General features: G+C 31.5%; 1 protein-coding gene and 1 long non-coding RNA gene across 2 annotated transcripts; both read right to left on the reverse strand.

The window, feature by feature from the left end:
- Positions 1–337: 337 nt before the first annotated feature.
- Positions 338–1,646, reverse strand: LOC145104501 (uncharacterized). Its single transcript, XR_013707098.1, has 3 exons — positions 1,540–1,646; positions 1,051–1,096; positions 338–407 (listed from the first exon to the last, which is right to left on the reverse strand). It is a non-coding gene; the product is annotated as an uncharacterized LOC145104501 (long non-coding RNA).
- Positions 1,647–3,089: 1,443 nt separating this feature from the next.
- On the reverse strand, positions 3,090–4,303 carry LOC145117076 (glycine-rich protein). Its single transcript, XM_079053414.1, has 3 exons — positions 4,086–4,303; positions 3,532–3,706; positions 3,090–3,366 (listed from the first exon to the last, which is right to left on the reverse strand). The coding sequence occupies exons 1-3, from the start codon at positions 4,225–4,227 to the stop codon at positions 3,270–3,272; spliced, it is 414 nt and encodes a 137-aa protein (XP_078909540.1). The 5' UTR covers positions 4,228–4,303; the 3' UTR covers positions 3,090–3,269.
- Positions 4,304–20,993: the final 16,690 nt, after the last annotated feature.

The raw sequence follows: 20,993 nt of genomic DNA on the forward strand, positions 1-20,993 counted from the left end.
CCAACGCCCCACAATGTGGAATCCTCTCAGTGGCAACATTCCAAAACTCGGACCACATTGGATAATCAATATGAAGAGAAGCTGCAATAAAAAATAATAATTGTCACCATCTTATACAAATATTATAGATTATCGGGGTGTTAGCTAACGTAATAATTTGCCAACAAAAAAATATCAACACCTTGTAGACATCACCTGTACAACATTTAATAAAAATACAAAAAAACGTTATAAAAAATAAACTATACTTATGATATCTCTTCTAAGGTACATATTATTATTGAAATTAATGCCAACAAAAATCTTCAATATTTAAGTGGCTCTAAATACAACTACCCTCTAGTTTTAGGGCCCTTGACTTCACCCCACTCCCAAGCAGAAACGGCCCCTCAAATACTCTAAAAAACCTGAAAGATTAAAATATACACACAAAAAGATGAAAATGGTAAAATGAACTTTCGAATATAACAACAATATTTTATAGACAATACTACAAACAAGCTAGAAACATGCAAATAGAGATGAAAGAACATCATAATTAGATTAACACCATACACTCATTTAGTCTTATCTTTCTTCTTCTCTTATAGGAGTTTATAAAACATTTTCTATTGTATGATGGATTTCTGAATTACTTTTTTGAGATATGTGAGGTTGCAAAGAATGGAACAACAAAGAAATGGAATGGATGGGTAATCGTAAAAGCAAGATAATAGAATAAGTAATTCCATTCCAGAAACATGTTTGTGAGGCATGGAATGGAACATAATGAAAATTTCATATGATTTTTATGTTATATATTGCAATTTAAATTATAAAGATAATCCTTCACATATCTTTGTTTAGTTATTATTATGTAATTAAAAATGATTTATATTGAAACTTTTATACTAATATCTTCTCTTATTGCTGAGAAAACATTGATACTCACAATGTTCCCAACCCTATTTTCAAGAGTGTATGGTGTACCCATTTATCATTGAGAAAGTAAACTCAATAAGAAGATTCAAACCAGTTAGACGAAAGAATAAGGTTGTGAAATGTTCTTACTATGCTTCTCGGCATGCCCAGACAACGCAAGTTAACCAAAAAAAACCTGCTAATAAACCAAAATTAATCAATCCCAAACCTTTTCCAATAAGATTTATCGATGTAATCTATTTACATGATATACTAAAACTTTGTCTTTTCTTTGCTATTGAGTCTAAAAGATGTTTTTTTGTAATATTAAAAAAGGATAGGTGAATAACTTATTTCTGAGAGCCCAATTTGTATCTTTAAAAGATGTTTTTTACAATAAATCAAAACACACATCATCATTGGGTTTTGTTGAGTTGTAGAATATGTCGATCACTCACTGGTATAAGGGTTTAAATTCCATCTCCAAATCCAAGAAGGGATCGAATGGGTAAAACATTACAGATATTGACTCGAGTATATCTTCCATTCATGACTTGTAAGCCACAAAAAAATCATTGACTAAATGCATATACAAACATGTAAAAATAAAAAAGAAAATCGACATATACAATTCACTACCTAGTGGACATATCTTCCAAATCGAAACAATGGATGAGAGGTAGCGGTGCTGCTGTATCCATCATTTTGCTCTCCAGATATCTATAACTTAAAAAATCAAAATCAACAATACAGATCATAAGAACAAAAATCGAAGTAGATTCAGAAAATGTAACCAATATGGATTTAAACTTAAATCGAAAGGTTTTATAGATTGGAACTTCATAGTTGAAACATAATAAAAGAAAGATAATCTAAAACGTGCCCAAAATCGATCAAAACTACGATCAATTAAAGTAGAATCCAAAGAAATTTATCTCTATATCATTCCTCCTTCTTTCATAATGATCGAACACAAGACTGATCTACACATATCGAAGCCCACATATATTTTATTTATTTTTTCCCCCATTTTCTTTCTCACTACAAAACTTAGGTTAGATAAATTATGTAAAGAAAAAAAGGAAAAGAGTGTAGGGGTACTGATAATGAGGGATGGGGCGGAGCATTTTTTTCATTTTATTTTTAGTGAGATTTAATTGTTATTAATAAAATTCCTAATTTAATTAATTTTATTTTTGATGAGATTTAATTGTCATTATAGAATTCCTAATTTAATTCATTTTATTTTTTGTGAGATTTAATTGTCATTAATAGACTTTCTAATTTAAAACGTAATATATGTTTTATAAAATTTGTGGACAAAAATAATGGGGTTGACAAAGATGATGACAAATAATCCAAGGGTAGAAAATATATGATTCAAATGCAATCAATGGTTATGATTTCTTCAATTTAGAATTAAAGATTCTCTTTTAATAATATTTAGAGATTACAAGAGACTATAGGTAGGACCCTAGAACACACAATGGGCCAACACTTTAAACGAAATACAAACACACAGATACAATCATATACACGAACAATGGTTAGCAAAGAAAGTTCTCGTGATTTTGAAAGAATAAGAATAGATTTATTGCTTGCAAATAACATGGTTAATGGATGAAAAGATTAGCACTTCTAGTTGAGTTTTGACTAGGTTCCTATGTTTGCTTTAGGATGGTATATTTTTGTTTTAGCAACCCAATAAATTTATTAAACGAAGGGTATGAGGCCCAACTGGACAAAGAGTTGTTGGAAATGATTTTAGTCAAAGTGGGTGTATGAGTTAACCATTTTAAAATAAATAAAAAAATAAAAATATCAATATAAAAATCTATTAAAAATATGGCAACAGTAAAAAATAGCCTGAAATAATTATTCGAATACTTGTGGAGTTTTGGATTCTAAAGCAATATATTAATCAAATGAAATTTATGTTTCTAAATTGAATAGGAGTACATGACAATAGCACCAAATTTGTTCTCTGTTAGTTGATTTAATCAATTTTAATGGCAAAGGAGTTGTCAGAAAAGTAGTCTAGATTAAGTGCTTAACCATGAAGTCTATTAAGTCAAAAAAAAAAAGGTACATATCTTATAATCGATGAAGCATTTTTTACTGAAAGATGATTTTGTTTAGTTGTACTTGATCTTCCACCTTTGTAGAAACCTAAATCAGAAATGCAACAGTTTTCCACCAAAATGTATAGATTCCTTCATTTTTCAAGGATTTATCATCACCAACTTCATTCACATACTGTTTTATCATATTAAAAAATCAAGGACTTAAAGTTGCAAAACGTAGAAACATCTTTCTTATGTACATATCAAACATCCAGGAATCATATAAATACCATGACAGATCTGCTGCTAATATCGTCTCCACTTTTCCACCTCTTTGTGAGTTGCTTTGATCAGCTTCTTGGTGTTCACCACAACCTCCTCGATGAGATAACCAATTTCATCCCTTGTATCAACAAGCCAGTTTCAAAAGAAGATCAGATACATTGTAATTAATGTGCAATAAAGGCATACAAGCTTTTCAAGATTATTCTCAATGATGAAGACCCAAGGGCATTTAGGTGTTTTGCACAAACCAGTAAACACCAAATGAAGTACAAGTGGAACTTACTGAGTAGGCATACTGCCTGGTCCATTGAATAACCTCCCTACATTTGAGTGTTTCCTATTCTCATCATACGCAATGCCTCTCCCTGCGCCATAACCAAATCCAAGACCAACTCCACATCCAACACCAAATCCAAAACCAAGCTGTAAACCGGGGATTCCAGGACCCAATCCAGCACCTGAAGGAACATGTATCTTGCATAACTCCAGAACAAATACAAATAAAGATTGAATGAGTGATACACTAAGTTAATGTTATGAATGATTCTGTATTGGAATTTGAAGGAGCAGTGTGTTTAACATCCGATAAGCACAAAAATTTCTCGAAAAACGATAATTTAATTAGGGTTATGAAAACGAATTTCGTTCATACCCTAAATCATTGGGGACAGTCGCTACCAAACTCCAGGAATTTCATTTTCGAAAGGGTTAAGATGCTTTGTTGAGTTGGATTCGTAGCTTATAGAGTTTTTGAGAATCAATTTTGATTTCTGGGTACAACAAATTAAATGGTAAGTAATTCGATGGACTAAAAATCAAAACGAGAAAAAGGATTACCTCCGATCAGTCCAACACCGAAACCAACACCACAACCGGCGCCAAGACCAAACGCAGGGCCCAGCTTACCAAGTTTGTTAGAATAGGCCACCGGCAGCTTCCATAGTAAGCCTTTGTCGTCGTCGTTGTTCCTGTTGGGCATTTTCCTATGCGTGAAATTTGGGGGTTATGATCCGATTACCGAATCGCAAATACTCAGTGGTGTTGTGGTGTTTGGGAGTCCTTTTAACCTCAAAAATGTTTTTTTTTTTGAATAGTTAATTGGTTTTTTTAAAAGGTTGATCCGTAAGTCATTCACATCAGAATTATGTTTTATATAGATATACAGTATAATCATTAAAACATAAGTTATTATGTATGACTAAAAATTGTCATAAGTTATTATGTATGTATTATGTATGACTAAAAATTGTTGTGTTATGGACAAATTACTATCCTTATTAAAAAATTCTCGATTGAATTTTTCGCCATAAAGACACGTCAAACATTTTTTTTAACTTATCTGTTTTTTGAAATACTATGGTAACTTAGCCGTATCAAAATTTGAACCGTAGAATTTTATATCTTAACATTATATTAGCATATTAGATTAATTGTATATTGGGTTTTATTTATCTTTATGTATTCGGCCCAGTATATAGTTTGGTCCATTATATATATATATATATATATATATATATATATATATGTTTTATTTATATATTTTCAACTAATGAGAATGAATCGTTATGAAAAAATATTTATTTGTCATGGTATCATAGCAAAAGATAATTACTTGATCCTTTGATCATCTCTTACTAATATATTTATTTGCTTCTTCCATTTTTTCCTCTTTTCGTTGCCCTAGTTGCTGAAAACACCCAACATCTTTTCATTTATTTTTGACCTTGATCGTTTCAGTTATGAACCATGGAGAGAGTTTTTTAAAACCCATTATAGATAGTTTGGTGTTTCTGATCATTTATTCGAGCCAAACAATAAAGCCCCAATCGCTTCTAATAAATATGAAAGGAATTGTATCGACTCCAACATCAAGATATGGATCTATGGAAAGATTTTCCAATCTCTCATCCAGATGATTCTAAAGAAAACGTGACTGCTAGACAGATATAGATCAGCCTAGGGACATTGTTTTGTGATAAAACAAATGCCAAAGACATTCAACTAGATAAAGAACTTCGAAACATTACTATCGAGACTTGACTATTACTAATTATTCTATCTACATCAAAACTATTTCTAATCTCCTTGGTAACATTGATGTCATTGTTCTTAAAAAGACCCATGTTTTATACATCATCAAAGTCTCTCCCTAAAATTTGATTACATTGATAGTTTGATTCACTACAAATATCATTTTCCCACGTTTTTAGAATCTCGCTCCATGCTTTTTCTGTTAGAAAAACAACTAATGAATTAGGTTGTAGACACTCGCTCCATGTTATTTTGTTAGAAAAACAACGAATGAATTAGGTTGTAGAATTCTTACCCAACTTTGAACTATTATAAATTTTTCATACTAACTCGAAAAAATTTATTTTTTCCCTAGATTGTAGTTCTCTGCATTGACTTTGTAACGCCCGGTTCCCGGTATGTATTCTTTATTATAAGTTTTTGCATTTTACTCTGGGACTCGACGAGTTGGAGGCCCAACTCGTCGAGTAGATGCGAAGGATTGGACGCAGGTGGAAGAGTCTACTCGCCGAGCCGGAAGCCCCGACTCGACGAGTAGACTTGTCTGGAGAAAACCCTAAATTTGAGGGTTTGCACCCTATTTAAACACATTAAGTGGCCTCCACTCCAGCCTCCATCACCCTCAGACCCCATTCTCAAAACCCTAATCAGCTGTGAGTGTTCTTGAGCTATTTTGGTGCCATTTTTGTGATTTGAAGCTTGGAGAAGGAAGGAAAGGCTTGGAGGTTCAAGAAGAAGGCAGTAGATCCAGAGTCTTGGTTGCATTTCCAGCTTGTTTGAGGTAAAAAGCTTCAACCTTGACTTTCCATTTGTTAGGTCATCTTTAGGGCTTGAATCTTGTCATTTTTGGGGCATTTCTAAGTCACATTCGGGTGTAGAGGGTATAGGAGGAGTGATGACTTCAGATCTTGAACCTTGCAGGGTTCTCATGGCATAAATGTGCCAACTTTATGGTCATGAGAGCCCCATGCATCTTGTAGACTTCATCTTTGGGCCTTTTGAGTTTGAAGACCCATGTATGGACGTAAAGTTCGTGACTTTACGTGTTATATCGACCCTAGGAGGTCAGATCTATGTTATGGATGCAATGAGCTCAACTGAAATCGACTGTATGGACATGGACTTTAGGGGACTCGCCGATTCGTTCATAGAACTCAGCGAGTCGGGTATTGGTTCCCCAACCTTTTCTATTTCTAAGGAATCTAGTTGATTTTGGTAGAGGACTCAACAAGATGAACGTGAATATGGACTTGAAGACCAAAGGACTCGACGAGTTCAAGGATGAACTCGGAGAGTTCAAGGCAATGTCCCGATTGATATGAAGATGAACTCGACGAGCTCAAATGGAAAGTCTCGATTCTGTCATAAGAGAAACTCAGCGAGTTGGAGGGCAACTCGACGAGTTGGATCGCGAAGTTGAGATTCTCTGAGTTATGGAACTCGACGAGTTGGTGGACCAACTCGGCGAGTTGAGTCAACCAGAAGTTGACTTTGACCATGATGTTGACCTTGACCTTGACCATTGACCCGAGTTGACCCTTGATTAGGGTTAGGAGTATGAAATGATAATTAAGGAAGGTTGTTATGTGTAGGAGTTTAAGAGGAGTTGATCCCAACATCGAGGACAGTTCAGACATTTCACGACATTGAGGTGAGTTACCTTCCAGTAGAAGTGGGTATACGGCCACAATGTCGGCCCACTAGTAGGAGTTGTTGCTAGATGATTGTCTTTGTGATAATTATCTAGGTTTGATGCTACCTGATACGTTTTATGTGTTAGCATGATATGATGATATGTGATAGTAGTGGGAGGGGAATAGTCCTCATGTCGCGGTCGTAAGGACCGAAGGGTAGGTCGGGCACCCCAGAACTGCCCGACAGTACATTTATGCTATGATATTATGTGGTAGTAGTAGAGGTGAAATAGTCCTTATAGCCGGTTGAGATAAACCGGTGGGTAGGTCGGACACCCCAGAATGGCCTGGCAGGGTAAGTCGAGCACCCCAGAATGGCTCGACATGGGTAGGTCAGGCATCCTAGAATTTCCTGACATTATGCATGTTATATGTTATGTGGTATGATGGGGGAACTCACTAAGCTTCGTGCTTACAGTTTACAATTTTGTTTTCAGTTTACAGTTTACAGTTTACAGTTTACGGTAGCAGCGCATCGCACACATACATGATTTCCGCACTATGATGTTCTTGGGATTGTACTATGACATTATTATTATTCCATGACATGTTTTATGACATTTGACTTATGGGTTTATGGGTTGATATGATATCGATGATGTTTTTCAGTAAACGTTTTTATAAGTTAATTAAAACCAAAATTTTTGGTCATGATTTTTGGGATGTTAAAGACTTCATTTTAGGCTAAAAAAACAGGTTAATTCGTTAAAAACAGATGACTTAAACAATCCTAAACAAGGGTCTTAGGGATGTTGCTTTTTGTTTCAATATTATGTGAACTTTTTACCCAACTTTGAAAAGCCATAAATACTTCATACGAACTCAGAATGAGCTGATTTCCCCCAAGATTGTAGTCCTTTATCGTGGCCTTATTTTAGGCTTAAAAATAACTCAATTGGTTGATGATTGGCTAGCTTACACAACCCTAAACAGGTGATGTTAGGGATGTTTTTTGTGCATAATTTTAAGTTCTTAATTTATACTTGAACAAAACCATTCCAAAGCATTACGATAAATCGTTTTGGCCATTGAAGCTTTCAAACATACATCTAACTCTGCATTATTTGTATATAGGTAGATAACAAGATCTCATTTGGAACAATGTATAATCCAAAATAGACAAGTTTGTATTATACCCGGCGTAGGGGGATTTATTTACTTTTTACTTTGTGAACTTGGACCCCTATGACCACTCTTGGCACACTTGAGGCATCCTTTTCAGAAACATAAAATCATAACCAAGAACAATTCCTTTTATTATTTAAGATCCAAAGATATACTTTTACAAAAAAGAAACCTCATTTTAACCTATACATTCAACCTAATTCTAATCACTCTCTCACAAATATATTTAAGACTTCTATATTACACATATACACCTACAGAAGCCACTGATACGACAATTAGAAGAATGAACATAACACTGAGTCAAGATGAGAGAACATTTGGGTTTTTTTATCATGGAACAAAAACTCTCTTAAAACTACACAAAACATCTTGTATGCCAATTCAACAAAGAGAAAAGTTCAACACTCGAATTTATAATGCGTAACAGTGGACCAGGACCAACTAAGGTGTTCGTTTGGATGGATCGGTTCGATCCGATCCAATTAAGTAAATCTAAAATGATTTCGGTTTTCAAAATATGGATCCGAATAGTCCAAACTAAATTCAGATCCGATCTGATCCGGTCTAATTACAATTTGGTTGGATCGGTTTTTATAATTCGGTTTCAAAAACCAGAATATTTTAAAACGTCATATAATTATTATAATATTTAATTTTTACAAAAGAAGCAAAAACAAATTATTTAGTTGTGATTTAAAATTTATAAACAACTACTAAAAAGATATATTATAGATTAATATTTAATAGGTAAAAAACTTTTGAGATAAAATGGATATTAAGGTTTTTTATTAGGTGAAATTTTTTGAACTTATTTGAAAAAATAAATTATAAAATTAATAAATAATTATAGATATATTATAAATGAATAATTAATTAATTGTTATTATGTATTTTTGGACTATTCGGTTCTTATTTTATAAACCAAAACCAATCCGAAATCTAAAATAATAATTTTGTTTTGTTGAAAACCAATCCAAAAATCCAACCAAATAGTCAAATTCAAGTTGTCTAATTTACCCCCTAATGTCAATCAAATCAAATTATTGACATTTGATTTGACATCATTTTTTTGTCTTTTTTGACACAAATATATATATATATATATATATATATATATATATATATATATATATATATATATATATATATATATATTAGCAATCGAGTTTCTCGTTTACTTCTAAAAGTGTTTGTTATATCGGAACCATTTCAATATAATAAACAATACATAATATATATATATATATATATATATATATATATATATATATATATATATATATATAATAATAATAATAAACTAACCACTTGGAACGATTTTAAAAAAGTTTTGTTTTTTTTTTCATTTATCCTTTACTTCTAAAACATTTTTTTCTTTTTTGACACACTTCGAACTTACATTGGATTCCTTTTCCTTTTCCTTATCCACTATATTTACTTGTTTGTCATATTTCAAATTCAAAAGATTCACATATTGAGAAAGAAACTTTAATTATTGTACACCTAATAATAGAAATATTACTATTCGTTTATTTTTATTATTATTATTATTATTATTATTATTGATTTGATATATCTTTATCTTTATCTTTATCTTTAATAATAAAGAAGCTGATTTGACATAACTTTAACTTTATACATTATATAAACGAACGATTCGTTCGATTCATTCGATTCACAAAATTATCGATCGTTCCTTCCGTCCTTATGGCAAGTTTTCACACAAACATGGTATGTATTTTTGATAGATAATTTTAGTTTAATCGTAAGTTGTTATATGTTATTTTTTTAGTGGAATTCTTTTAAACTGGCCAAATATATATTTATATTTGTTAGGTGTTTAGCAGTCGTGAAAACTTAACGGAGTGGGTGCAAGAAACGTCACGGTCTCTTGGATACGTGGTTGTTATTAAAAGAACAAAGACAAAAGGACATGGATATGGATATATTTCAAAAATTATATTTAAGTGTGATCGGGGTGGTGTATCAAGAGGTCCGGAGACGTCCACCAAAAATACAGGGTCTAGAAAAACAAATTGTCCATTCGAAATTTTTGCTTGTTTATAATGTCGTCCGAATTTTAAAATTTTATAATGTCGTCCGAATTTTAAAAATTTATGCGAAATTTATAACAATTATAATAATAATATATAAATTAAAAAAGAATTAACAAAAAAAATGTCGTCTGAATTTTAAAATTTTATACGAAATTTATAATAATAATAATAATAATATAAATTAAAAAAGAATTAAAAACAACTAAAAAACAAAATAGGAAAAAAACAAAAAAAAACAAAAAAAGACAAAAGATCAAATGGGGGTGGAATTAAGAAAGGAGAGGTACTTATAGAAAAACCCTAGATTTTATCGATAGTGAACTGCCGGACCTAACGGTAAACCTTCTTATCTTTGACAAATTTTCACTTTAAGTCCCCTCAAGCTTTACTTTAGTTATTTGACTTTCCAACTCTAACAGTTCTCGTCTTTTATCATTTTACATTTCCAGTCCCTATAATAACAAACAATACATAGTTAGTTGAATTTTGTTATATTCAAATACAAGATTGCAATTTATTGATATTTCCAACACATCTCACGTCAAGAGTATGAGATTTGTGACTCTATATGACTCCAAGAGCTTCCACAACAGGTTTTGGAAGGAACTTGCAAAATCAAATTGAAAGCCACGTTGGGTTTGGTCTTTCATAGTTCGAAAGCCTTGCAAAGGTAATTTGTGGGCTATTTTAATAATACTATATCATTTATAGACTATTTAAATTTTTAATAATATTATATACCCATATTGAATATTCAAAATTCGTTTCCAATCGTATAGTTGATTTCAAAATTATTTAAGAAAGATCGTTATATCAACTTTATAAAAAATTATTTTTCTGTTAAGTTATTTATTTATTTATATAATATAATTATTTTTAAAGTTAACCTTTGCTTTTTGACATCTTGTGTAGTATCTATGTACATAGAAAGCTTAGCGTTTATTTAAATGTTTGTATCACTAAATAACTATATTTTATGTTAATTTGTTACTAAATAATTATTAATTATTACTATTTAAGTTAAATATTAAAATGTATAAATTAGTTGCTAACATGGTAGGAGGGACCATTTTTGAAATATGATGAAATATGAGTGATATTGTATTGATATAAAAGTATTTGCAAAAGCTAAGGTTGCATGTTTGAAATATTAGTGGCATTGGTACGATGACCTAAATGGATAATGAGTTCTATTAATTTAAAATTTTATTATAAAAAATAAATAGCTTCTCCAATTGGAAAGTGACACGTTGAGGAGGATTAATCCAAAGCAATCTGGGTCTTTCGCATGAATTGGTTTACAGAGATTGCTTTGTATATTCATTGTTTCTTATCTTTTTGTTTTCTTATTGTTGTATTTCTTAAGCTAAAGGGTGTAATGATGTTTTTTTCTATCAAAATGTGGTGTCATATAGGTGCCATATAAATATTTGACATTTTTGCTATATTTTACGTATGAGTGGGGTGTAATTTACAGTCTTAGCGGGGCACAAACTTGATCTCAGACCTATCTCACATGTGATGTAAACTGTGAAAAAAAATATCTATAATTTTCTCATTAGGCAAATAAAATGAAGGATGGTACTTTGAGCATCCTTTTATATAAAGACCAATAGCAGAAAAACTTCAACGAGCATGGTGTGTCCTTATTCACAATAGAAACTTCAAACAAGAAATGTCCTTGTTCCCAAATTGCCAAATTAGAATGCATGTACAATTACAATGTTACCCTATTTCTTTTATTTTATTCAAGGTAAATATTTTCGAGATTTTGGCTAAAACGAAAATAAAAAGTATTCGTCTGACATTGATGAAACAAAAAATGGAGTGTTATTTCACACAAGTAAAAGGAATGCATTTTTTTCTTAGGTATCACATTCAAATACGCATTCGATTATTTCTTTCTTTCTTTTATTTCAAAATATATAATTGTTTGAACTAAATCTTTGAAGTGTACATAAATTAAATCAATAAGTTTGTATTTTATTAACAACGGATTACATATGAATAAAATACAAAATTTATCTCTTTTAAATGTGGTTTGATAAATCCAAAATTAGACGTTGAGCATGAGAGTTGACTCTACAATACGCATAAAACGACAAAAAGTGATGCACAATAAGACAATTAGAATTTACAATACAAGCCGCCCGGCGGCAATGAATCGATATAGCAGATAAAACTGCCATTAAAATGGAGTGTCAATTTTGGCACAAATATTCATTTAACTTTATTTCAATAAAAATATATATTAGGTATCCAAGAGGACTAATGAATCAAATGAGTAATATATGGTAGGTCGATGATGTGTCTTTTGAAATTGTTCTAGTGTTTTTTCTGTTTCGAACAATATTTCTTAAAAATAATCATCAACCGAACGATTAATCTAGATATTTTAATTAATTAAAAGTAAAACATCACCATGAAAAAGCCAGGAAAAAAAATTCAACTTTTCAATTACTTTAAGAAGTTTAGATCTACAAGAAACTCGAATCTCACAAATATAAAATCAACCCCCATCACAAAACTCCATTTGCCTCTTCAACATAACTAACCGCTAGACTCATATCTTGAACAACATCAAACAGAAATAAATTCTTTTTCATCGCGTACCATAATACTATATATATTATATACTCCATCCGTTCCAAAATTATTGTCCACAGACAAAAAAGACATAGATTAAAGAAACATTAATTATCACTAACTTTATTCAATAAAATGACAGTTTTATCTTCACTTTGCATTTAATATTCCATTAAATGATTAATTGGTTAAATAATAATGAGGGAGTATTTTGGTAAAAATGTTATTTATTTTTACAAATGGACTATTATTTTGGGACAAACAAAAAAGGAAAAATGGACTATAATTTTGTGACGGATGGAATATATAATTAAACATGTGACATGTTTCTTACTATGATAAAAGTTAGAATATAATCAACTCGTAAATGTGTTGTACTAAAGACATTGACAAAAGGAGAATCTTTTTTGAACAACTTAATGCTCCGTGTTTCGATTAAAACTTACTAGGAAGTTGTTAGAGAAAAACAATCACATCGGGATATAGTTCAAAGGGTTTGGAGCCCATCGATCCAATTAATACTAACTTTACAATTCATATTCTTAGACCAATTAAAAGAGTAGCTAATCATGGAGTCCACTATAGTCAGGAGCGGACGCATGATTTTATAGTAGAGTTTGCACGGGAAAATCAAGGGTTGTACAATAGTAGAAAAAAAAATTCGAAAATTTTTGCACTATATCCGGAAAAGTTAGAGATTGCATGGGCCACCGTGCGCCCTATACTAGAACCGCCCCTGACCATAGCATCATTCATCGTCTTTTTGTCTTCAAAACCAGGAAAATTCAAATACCCCCATAAGTGATAACATCCACCACATCATAACAATAATCACATCAAATGTCATACTCTTACTCTTCGAAATCAACAACGAGCTCATGTTGGAATTAATGAATGAAAATAGAAATATGAGAGTAAGAAAAACAGTAAACGGAGGACGTGATGAAATCTTATCCTTAAAAAATATTAGCCCCGCTAAATCGTTTATATAGGTTAATTCTTCTCGAGACCTCCTCGAGTTTAAAAAAACGTAGACAACGATCCTACATATAGTGGCGGACGCACAATATTTGAATAGTAGTGGCACCGGTGACACTCATATTTTGAAGGTTTTGCACCTAACAGAAAAAAAATTACACTACACGACTGAAACGGAGTAGTGGCCCGGGAACCCCCCGGGCTCTACATAGGTCCGCCACTACCTATATACTCCTCTCATGAACATAGGTCTGTCAAATCGGGCCGTCGTGTCGTGTTTTTGTGTGACACGACACGACACGACACGACAATGTTTTTTGTAACACGAACACGACACGACACGATGTCGTGTTTTTTTTTCACTAACACGAAAACGAACCAATTAAAAAACGACAACACGACACGACACGACAAAGATAATATTACATGACTATTATTTTATTTAATTCATATTTAATCATATATAACACGATAAAAACGACAAAAACGAAAAACACGACAAACACATGCTCAATCGTGTCAATTTCGTGTGGATTTGTAAACACGACACAACATCGTGTTTTTTGTACTTGACACGAACACGACACGAAAACGAATTCGAATTTTGATTTCGTCCCGATTTCGTTTCGTGTCTTGTATTTTTGTCGTGTCGTGTCATAAATTGACACCCCTAATTTTTGCATCTTTTTGTGATACATAAGGAAACTAAGAAAAAATAAAAACAGTTAAATGACATTTCCTCGTTTTGAGTAAATTGAGTTTTTCATCTGATAATCAAGTGATAAATACTATTTAATTATTTATTCTAAGAGTCCATCCATGGAAAAGAATAAACAATCACATCTAAAATCGAGTAAGAGACATCTAACTATAGAGTAATTTACATAAGTGGTCATTTTTTTGTTGGATTAAATTGCACATTTAGTCCCTAACTTATTTTTTTCACACTGATCCTAGTGATTTTCATCTTTTTCGGTTTAAGTTTCGGTCCGACTTGAAATGATTATATTGCAATTATTGATACTTTTCTAATATATATATATATATATATATATATATATATATATATATATATATATATATATATATATATATATATATATAGGTGTAATACCCGTGTATTACACGGGTTGATTAAAAAAAATATCAAAATGTAACATTAAGTATTTTTTAAACCAACACATATTAAATAAAAGTACATTGTTATTTGGAATATTTACCCCAAAAGAAAGTCACAAATGACATTTTTCATAAAGTGAAATACCCTAGTGTCTTGCTTGTAATTAAAAGGTTTCATGTCCGTCTATAGTTAAAACATACTTTTTTTCTTTTAATAGTGGTATATAAGAAATGTAAATGATAATGGAATATGATGAATCACATACTAAGATTGTTGTTGAAATGGGGTAGTTGAAGTGGCGTGCTTCAAATTTAAGAAACATGAAGAAGTCATTTTAAAATTAAAACAAAACAACAAATTTGAAGAAGTATATTAATACTATTAATTTATAATATATGTATACCTAAAACATAAATGCAACAAAACTGAAGTATTTCAAAATCAAAGTTGAAAACATCGAATCCTTTGACCTTAAAAGTGAAAATTGGGATACTTGAAAGTACATTGTTATTTGTTGACCTTTTTAAAAACTCGAAACCTCATCTAATTAAGTATATTGTATATGTGTAATAGCTGCAAAAATAAAACCCGAAAACCATACTGAATCCAAATTAATAAAAAATAAACCGACTATTTGATAGATTTGATTATGGACTCACTTATAATAAGAATGTAAAGTTTGGTCATTGTATCGATTAGTTTATCATATAAGTATGATTCGTTGAACTCTTAATAGTTAATCAGCTTACATTAATAATTTTAAACAATCAAATTACCCTCCACATGTTCAAATATAACACACTAAAGCTTTATATTACATTTTTTAAAATGAATAAATAATATTACGATAAATAATGATATAATATAACATCATTTTGGGCTATAAAATTGAATATGATAGTAAAAGTAAAGATGATTGTGATCAAGAAGTAACATCTACCAAATATTTTTCCAACGAATTTGATTACCAGAATAAAGTTGTTGAAATAAATAAAGTATTTATTTAAAGTATAAATATATAGTAAATAAGAAGTTATATTAATGTCTTATATTCATAATGAATTTGAATAGTTACAAAGATGAAAGGTATCATGAAACTTTTTAAACTAAAAAACTTAAAAACAACGACACCCAATAGGGTCAAAATGGTCAAACTTCACCCAAAAACTTCATGAAGAGCTTGAAAAAGGCTTGGTGAGAAACTCAAACCAACACCCATTAGGGGTAAAATGGTCAAAGTTCAGATGCATGCAGCAATTATCCATGGTATACGCTTTCAGAGGGTAATTTTTTGCTAAAAAAAAAAACAAAAGGCTGACATGATGTGTAGCAAACCTCAGAGGCTTAGGAAGAAAGATTTTTTTGCATTTGACAAACATTAAAAGAACAGTGAATATTTAGCAACTACTGGCAAACTGAAGAAGGGAAGAAAATGTTCATTTGGGAAGATACCTAAAAGTTTCTACGTCATCATTCTTGTTCTCATCTACATTAACCTATACACATATCCACATAAATTACTAAAAGCAGTTACTAAAGAAACCAATAATACTAAGTAAATATTACAATGATATCAAATTTATATGTAGTATAAACTTCCATGGATGTCAAATGCTACAAAGATACAATAGAGAGAAAAGTAAACAGTGAAAATTGATGCCAAATAAATCGATAATACTAAGTAAATGAAACATAAAGCCTATCAATGCTCCACGTCAGTGGTTTATCTGTGTACTTTTTCAGACCACATCATGGATAGATATAACATCACCACCAACATATCACAAATAACCCATCACTGTCCTAACCTTAAAATCAATAACTATGAATAAGTTCATCATGTAATCAAGGAAAAATAATAAAGAAGAAGAAAGTAAAATAATAAATGTGAACACAATAAATACAAACCCAATGATCTCTGCAATGCAATTGCCTTACTTGTAGATTGGATCCTAGTAAAACAGCTCCTGAACAATCATAGGCAATAAGTGCTTCAACACCAGTTGATTGGAATAACTCCCATGCGTCTCTTGATGAGTGACTTTTCCCATAAACTGCAATCTAAAAGTTTTAAAAATTTAAATTAAATTTATAAGCCCAAAAAGTTTGATCGTATAAATGAATTTGAATATATATATATATATATATATATATATATATATATATATATATATATATGCACCTGTATGTATGCGTATTTGTTGAAGAAACAAAGAAAGGTTTCAACTAGATGAAAGAGGAAGTCAACGCAGCATAGAAGACATTCATTATTGCCAATTTTTGATATGAATCCCCTAACCTGATATATGGAATTATTCTGTTAGAATAATGAGAAAAACTGTTAGTTTCGTGTGATGGAATGGAATGAACCGTTATTTAAGGAATGTGATTCCCTCCCTTTTGTTGATTTTCATTCCTTAGCTAGGGGGTGTTTTTGATTTAATTTCATCATGGTATATCTATATTTATATAAATTTGTTATTAATGAGGTAATAATACTCAAATACTTAACTTTGTTATATAAACTCTAACTTGATGGTTTTGATTGTTTTAGAGCTTGAATTCCAAGGTGTCAAAAAGCAATTCACCATGTTCCAGGTTTTATATTTCTCTTTTTTCTAACGATTAACAATTTTTTTTAATATCAATTGCCTATTTTTCTATACTTCATGCACCTTTTATTTGCAGACTTGACCTATAAGTACTCCAAGGCCTGTTGCTTCCAAGATTGCTGTTGTTACCCCTATTCTTACTGGATAGGTAAGTTTCAAATCTTTTATGTTATTGCAGATTAGTAAAAATTGTTTGATCATTCATTGATTTTCAGATCATCAGCAGATAACAACATTTTTTTCTTTGACAAATGTAGCTACATACTCCATGAAAATCGAGTTTTCAATGAATCATTGGGTTGACAATGTGACAATCTCACTTGTGGAATCAAAGAATGGTGAATCAGGGGATTTGTGTCATTGTGCAACAACTCGAATGTTAGAAAATATGTCCTTGATGAGCTTAACTCTGAAGCTCAGAAAAATAAAGTAAGTTCAATTTTAAATTAAATATGAAAATTTTTATACTTTGTTGTTTTATTATTTTGGTTGGTGATAAAATAAATTGGGTACACAGCTTCGTGGTTTTGAGATGCTGAAAGCGGTTTATTTGGAGCCAGTTCCGTTTGACTTTGACAGGGAATTGATAACCCCCACGTTTAAACTAAAGAGGCAGCAGCTCCTACAATATTATAAGGTACCTCTAATTTATAATAATGGTCCCTATGGTTTCTGATTTTTACTTTGTTTAGTCCAAATTGAAATGTTTTTTTAGTTTTGATACTTATTTCAGGGTTTGACATTGATTTTTATGAATCTTAAAAATAAGGACCAAAACTGAATAATGTTTTAACTTTGGACTATTTATGGAAAAAAAACAAAAAGGACAAGGACCATTTTTGTAATTTACTCTTTTGTTTAAATCTGTAGGATTGCACTGATAAGCTATATAGTGAAGCCAATACATCCAAGAAATGAAACTGAAACAAGGGTTATTGGGATTATAATTAAAAAAGTTAAAAATAGCAAATTTTTGCCATGTGTTTTTCTTACTTTCTAACGTTCTCGTTTGTTTGTTTACATGTTTGTAGGTCTGGTGGCCTTGCTAACACTGTTACTCACTTGGATCATTTCGAAACTGAGGTTCTACCATTTAGTATTTCCTTATTCTCTTTTAACCTTTTTTTCTTTGTATCTCTCAACATATAGTTGTAAAAGAACTAAGTTTAATAATGAAAGAAATTAATTGTTGAAGTTTTTGATTGATTAGGTTTCTTCATTGAACTGCAGGGGTAGTAGGGAGGATAATTAGGAGGAATTGATGGCAAATCAAGCATTTAAAGGGATCCAACTGGTTGTACATGTTTTGTTTTTCTATATCAAATATTATGCAATATTAGCAATGTATTACATTTACTTACTATTGGAATGATTATTTGTATTTGACATATTAGTGCAATGAATTATCTTTCTTATTTATTGTATTTTATTTTTTATTATGAGACTTTTAATGTGTTATTTAATTTTAAAATTACTAAACCTATCAAAATATATAATTTTTAAAACATTTAAAATTATGACACGCAAAAATGTGTGTCATCTTTTTTTATGATAGGGGTTTAATGATACACAATGCGAGTCGTAAATGTGCGTCGTAAGGTTACGACACACAAATGCGTGTCATCTTCTTTATGACAGGGCCTTCCTTGACACGCATTGTGTGTCATAAGAGCGCGTCGTAAATGCGTGTCGTAAATAGACGACGCGCATTTGTGTGTCGTCTTTTGTTATGACACGGCCTTCCTTGACACGCATTTGTGTGTCGTCTGATCGTTTTACGACACACATTGCGCGTCGTAAAAGGCTGTTTTGTAGTAGTGAGATGTGGATTTGATGTCGAAGAAGGAAGGGTAACACCAGTATCCAAGGTGGAGACGGTATCAGAGGTGGAGTTGAAGGGTTTTTGACTTACAGAGATGGTCGAATGTGTGTTTGACGGTGGTCGATTATGTGTCTGATGTTTGTCTAATTGAGCTAATGGCAGAAAAGACGATAAAGGGAGAAATATCGATGATGGTGTTTTCTTTTCTAGGGCTTAATAACATTCACAACGAGGAGCTCAACGGAATAATTGAATGGGATGACAAATCTAACTGTCATTCAATAAGGCTGGTAGGTTGTGAGTGAAAATAAACAAGGATGCACAGACAAGGTTTGGGAATCCAAACCATGAGCTAACTTAAGATCAATATCTGCTAATAATAACGATCCAGTCTAGTCTGATAAACCAGTCTAACCTCGGAATTAATATGATCAACAAAGTACTCAAAAGTATAAAAGATTAAGTATGAACAATGTAAAGTAACTTGAGAGCAAGAAGAATGTTTGAGAGAATGATTAACTGAATAGTTCTTGATTGATGTAAAAAAGGTACTTGTCCTACACATGATACATAACAGACTACTCCTTAAATAGACTAGGAGTAACTAGAAGATAAATGAAGAAAAGTAAGCATGGACTATAAGACTTCTGAAGATCAACAGATTGACACAGTCATTACTGTTGATCTTGTTTTATGTATGATACAATGCGGCAATGGGAACAAAACAAAATAGTAGTTGTAGCTATTAATGTAAATTATAGACTCAAAATAATTTAGCACTAGGATGCATCTCTGACTGATCTTCTACTTCGGAATAGTCTGCACTTCGGAATTCATCACCTTGAACATGATGCACTTCGGATTGCTTAAGGACCGCTTTTCATGTTCGCACTATTTCCCCCTAAGTGACCTTAGAAATCATCCAATTCATCACTTAGATTCATCAAACACAAACAAGTAAGCACTCTGGAGCCAGCTTCGGACTTCGATGTACCATTGGTTTTGCTCAATAAATTTTTTTTTGATATGCTCATAAGAATCACTCTTGTCAGCATTTTGAGATGAACTTCTGAAAAATCTTGGTAGGAATGAGATGTTTTTCAAGCACTCTAAAAATTCCTTTTGATTGGTCTTCTTTTTTAGGTAGACATAACCAAGTTCTGGTTCTTTAACTGGACCTCCAGCTAAGATCTGGGCTTCAGGAAGTTCGTTAGTGACATTGGCCAAAAAGTTTTCCGTTCTGAAATAATGACAAACTTCACATAGGATCTACAGAATTCATCGATGTAGTCCTTTAGAAAGTTGATAGCGGAGTTGTAAGCTCTGATTCTTGATTCGTTTGCTTTGCGATCTTGGAGATGAGCAACTATAACGAGAATGTCGTTTGGATTCATTGAGTGAAAAATCAGCATCTATGACAGTCATGTAGATTCCTTGTAGATATGTAGTATATGTATAAAAGACAATCAAGATAAAAGTTGCCTTGGACCTTTCTACCATGACCAACTAAGACCACACTTCCTTTTGGGGTCGTGCGTTGATAGAATAGAAGGTGCTCTATCTCTCTTGTTCAGTTCGAATAATGATTTATGAATCATCAGATGGATGCAAGGGAGCGAACCTGATGTAGTAAAGTCCATGAAGAGAGATTGGGAGGTCAAGTTGATCAACATAGTATGTTGGAAGATCGAAGTACATAAAGTGTATTTCATGAAGA

The sequence above is a fragment of the Lactuca virosa genome, chromosome 1, assembly GCF_052849685.1.
Source record: "Lactuca virosa cultivar CGN04683 chromosome 1, Lactuca_virosa_CGN04683_v6, whole genome shotgun sequence".
In the NCBI taxonomy this organism is placed as follows: Eukaryota; Viridiplantae; Streptophyta; class Magnoliopsida; order Asterales; family Asteraceae; genus Lactuca; species Lactuca virosa.